The sequence below is a fragment of the Penaeus chinensis genome, chromosome 15 (assembly GCF_019202785.1).
Source record: "Penaeus chinensis breed Huanghai No. 1 chromosome 15, ASM1920278v2, whole genome shotgun sequence".
NCBI lineage: Eukaryota > Metazoa > Arthropoda > Malacostraca > Decapoda > Penaeidae > Penaeus > Penaeus chinensis.
Window position 1 is genome coordinate 21103783 of NC_061833.1, and position 5000 is coordinate 21108782.

At 35.9% G+C, this 5000-nt stretch overlaps 1 protein-coding gene across 1 annotated transcript in view; it reads right to left on the reverse strand.

The window, feature by feature from the left end:
- Nucleotides 1-498: 498 nt before the first annotated feature.
- The window catches only part of LOC125032735 (RING-box protein 2-like), a 4908-nt gene continuing 406 nt past the window's right edge, over nt 499-5000 (reverse strand). Inside the window, exon 2 of the mRNA XM_047624032.1 lies at nt 499-1207. Within this exon, the coding sequence (XP_047479988.1) occupies nt 1041-1207 (167 nt within the window). The 3' untranslated portion in view covers nt 499-1040. The remainder of the gene's footprint in view (nt 1208-5000) is intronic.

Sequence of the window (5000 nt, forward strand, 5' to 3'; positions counted from 1 at the left end):
AATAATATGTACTTCATTCATGTTAACTGCTGATTATTATTTGGTATTACAGTAATACATTAATGGTGCATAATGCCTAATAAATACTGTACAAGAAATAAAGATATGAAAAAATAATCTGCTCTTGGGAGGGAGTATGGCACATGAATATAGAAGGCTAAAAAATAATGCCAAATACTTTTTCTTAGTATACGGCATGCGAAAAGAAGAGCTGCCAGGTTTAACACATTGGATGATTAGAAATCTTTTCATTTTTATCAGACAAATTTTAGACTTTAGACTGAATGGAAAAGAAAAGAAGCACTTGATTGGGAACAAGTGAGATGGAATTCCTTAATTAAATTCATCAAGCTCTCTAGAGCATATGCAAATTTAATTACAAATCAAAGGTTGAAAAAAAAAAAAAAAACATATTTGAAAAATCTGTCTTCGTCATTGGTATTGTAAATTTAATACTGGTTCCTCTTGTTTTGAAGGTTAAATGGGAAAGAATAAAAGATAAATTTACACTTTATTATTGCATGGAAGAGTTACATTATAACATCTGCTTGGTGATTTCAAGATTAAGTTGGTTAATATAAAATATGAGATAACTGCCAACTCTGTAATCATTCTCATCCTGATGTATGTATAAAAATCAATTCCCTGAATATTACAAATGAAAAACAAAATATTCATATTTCATTATTGTTCATTAAATACAAACTTGAGTATCAAGACTAATCTCTATTGTCTACAGTATTGGCAATACTGTAGACAATGCAAAGGTTTTGTCACAAAGAAAATATAAACAGTCCCTAACAGCTAGGAACCACCACTTATCTCACCCACCCTTAATAAGCAAAATCAGATTGGATGAAAAGCTATTCTTAATATAAACACATTTTAATCCTCATAAACTAGTGACATTCCATATTAGACACAAAACACCTTTTCAAAGACTGATTCCTCAAAATTCATTCCAAATAACTTACTCTCCAACACAAACACAAATACACAGGGCCATAGGGAAAAAAGCTAAATATCAACAATATAAACAACTATTTTCCAACTCTTTGCACGGACCATTCTTGCTGACATAAAGGACAGCGGTTGTTCTGCTTTACCCACAAACTCATGCAGCAGTTGTGGAAAGAGTGATTACACTCTCCCCAGATAACTACACAGTCGTCCTGCTTGTTCTCACCCTGGCATCTCAGGCACGCATCTGAAAAAGATATATATTTTTAAAATCAATAAATTAGAGAAGGACCACTGTTATGAATATATGGGGATTAACAAGGGTGAAAGTTGTCAACAGAAGAAGTGTGGGATACTGCAAGGATGTCCACAGGGTAAGGTAGGGAGAAAAGGGGACAGACTTTTGAGGGGTGGAGGGAGAAGTTGATGTAGGAGAGGAGGCCATAGGAGAAGATATGGTGGAATGTTTAACTTGTCTTGTGCGATGAGTTGAGGGAGGAGGAAGAGGGGTAGGTATTTGGGAAGAAGAGATTGGAATGTATGGAATAGTGGTGGAGATTGGGGTGTTTGGACTCGAATGGCAAAAGAATCTGACTGGAAGTGGGATGAGGAAGAGATACTGGGGGAGATGTAGAAACATCTTAGGAGAGAGGGGGAGGGGCAAAGCAAAGGACAGTACTGGAGATGGGAGTAAGAGAAAAACCTTGCCTGTGTGCTTCCTGTCAAGGCTCATGTGAAGTGAGGCCAAGTCTGAATCTGAGAAATACCACCTCAGACTCAAACTTGTGGGTAGGGCAGCCCCTTTAAAATACATAATTGGAGCCAACACAACTGACACATGTGCATGATTGTGCAGAGCAGTTTGATCAGTCATGCCCAGGTTGTGGAGTGCCAGTATCTGGCGGGGTGGTCAAGACGCCTACAATTCTGACACTGATGGGGGGCGGGGGGGGGGGGGGGGGTTGATATGGTTGGACAGGAAGGGATTCTCCACCAATACAAAAATCAAGGGGGAGGTCATGTCTCCAGAAATTAATCTTAGCAATATTGGTGAAGGATTTATGGCAGCCTTTAGGGGGAATGGTGTAGCATTTTACTGATACTGCATCATAGCCATAAGGCAGGCAACTATATCTTCTCCGCAATCTGGCAAATCCTTGTTGTAGACAGGGCTCTTTGTTAGGGAGATGGAGACAGTCCCGGTACAAGTATTGAGGGAGGGATGAGGCTGGGCAGGACTGGGTTTGCCAGTGAAGTCAGTTAGGGCTGATACTGCTTTAGCTTGGGATTTGAATGCAACTGCAACAAGGCAGGAGCGATTGGGGAAACTTTGCCAACTTTTTTTTGGAGGCATTGCTGGAAGAGGAGAATGTTTGTCAGAATAAGGGGCTATAGTGGGGATCATGAAAAATCAATCCCATTTGGTGGGGCTAAAGAGAGTACTTAAAAGGTTTATATCAGTGGGGGTAGTAGAAGGTCAGGGACTTGTGAAAGAGGGAGTAGTGTTGAGAGGGGAAGTACAGTAGAGAGGTGGACAATAAGGCTGCAGAGTTGTAATAAAGGAGAGGGTAGTAGAGGAAGAGAGATGTGGGGGTGGAGGAGATGAAGTAGAGGATATTGGGAGAGGAGGAATGTTTTGGACTGGACTAAGATGATAGTCTCTGTCTCCTAAGCAACCCCCCCCCCCCTTCTCAGCAACAATAGATATGGGAATGGGGGGGGGGGGGAATGTGAAAATAATGACTGCAAGATTTCATGTAACAAATGTCCTTCTCTTACAAATAATTAGCATGCAAATAATCACACACTCATCTACTTCTCATACTGCCGTATTTAACAAACTTCTCATATAAGACCGTACATCTGATTTAAAAAACAAAAAGAAAAAAAAAAAATTGTTTTTAAACAATTTAATAGAAATATCTTTTAGTAACTACAAACTTTCTAATATGATTGCCATGGCCTTCTGGTTTCTGGCTAAGGGATAACTGATCAATGCAAGTATGGTAAAATAAAGGAAAAGAAATTTTCTATGCACCATTAGCTATCACCATGAGTGATTTTTTTTTTTTTTATCATAGTCTCTTTTTCAATTAAATCTAGATTTACAGTGTGGGCTTTTATACCACTATACACATGTGTTTATATATGCATATGTATATACATATGAATATATATGTATGCGAATATATGTGTATATGTTTATATATATATATGTATGTGTATATATAATTATATATAAATATATATAAATATATATATTAACTTGTATATAAATTTATGTATATATAAATATATATAGCTACATAACATATATAAAACATATATATATATATATATATATATATATATATGTTTTATATATGTTATGTATACATTTATATATACATATACATATATGAAAAGTGAAAGGTAACTACTGAACCTTGGATCACAGTCACCTGTGATTCACAATCTGGCATCTTGCAAAGCCCAACAAACCTTTATTACAAGCAGTATATCTGGTAACGTAGACTTTGGATTAAACCCAATCGACATGTATGGCAAGAACACATGCCATACCCAATGTAATACAAGTTTATTTATTGTATTTACACACAGATAGCTCTACAAGTGCTTTGTCACCAGGTAGTCAGTTATTAGCCCTACTTACCTCACCTGTTTTCCCTTTTTCTCGAATTTTGGAAAGGGTCTTTTGAGTGATTTATTTGTCTTAATTGTTATCAAGATTTCAATAACAATTTAATAATCATAATATCAATAACAATAATAACAGTATCAATGACAACTGTATTAAAAAGAAAAAAAAAAAATTCCGGCCAATTCAAGGAATGGGGAAATCAGGATCGGTCACTAGGGCTACTGATAGACTCCTTGCCGGCTGAACACATGTGGAGCCATCTGTATGTAACAACATTCCCTAAAAACTACAGGGGACAGAACATAAATCCACAGCAGCTGGGTTAATTGATGGCAAATCCCCTGGGGTAATCAACAAGCTCTATCTTGCTAGAACAAACATGGTCCAGGTTTGTTATCTTTCTGCTAAGAGTGCTGATGATGGATGTATCATTAACTGGAAACTGCAGGCCTAAGCTCATCTTTTGTATATTTACTATTTGTGTATTTTTTAAGAGTATTACCTTTCCAGAGTCATTTTTCATTATTTATATATATATATATTTATATATGTATATATACATATATATATTATATATTATATATATATATATATATATATATATATATATATATATATTCATAAATATATATATATTTTTTTCCCTGCAAATTCTCTGAAACTTGATTAAATGCTAAAAATATAACTTGGAATGATATAACCTGCATAGTGATTAGAGTTCTGACAACTAATCAGAAGCTATTATATTTGCTAGAGCTCTGACATTCCCTTCAAAAGCATGAATGAAAGGACGCTTGTTCAAACTGTTAAGTAAGTTAACTTAGATTAGGTTGTTTATTTATACTAATAAAATCAGTCTAGAAACAAATATTAGATATGTACTATATTAGATAGTATATATCTAATATTCTGACAATATGTGGTATAAGGTAGTGGCAGAGTACCACAGGCGTCCAGAGGGCGTAGCCCCCTGGTTGGACGTACATACTACCATGGGGGTCCAGGGGGCATAGCCCACTGGCTAAGCGCATGTACTACCATGGGGGTCCAGGTAATATATACAACGGTGTTAGGTTAGGCTGGATGTTGGGTTTAGACATTTTGTTTAACAACCACGGGGGTCATGTTTTACTCCATTATTTCCCTGATATACTTCATGCTATCGGGACTATCAAATCAAGGTTGTCGATGAAGATGGTGATCATATCTCCTCAACGATGCATTTGCACAAGGAACAATGCCTAGAATCATTGAAAACAGTGGATTTCATGCAGAAAAATATCAAAATTGTTTCGAAAGTAACCCACTAACCTCATTTACATATTGACCTAATATTCTAATCAAATCAGCTGCTGTTAAAAAACAAATCACAAAAAAAAAGAAAAGAAAAAGAAAGAGA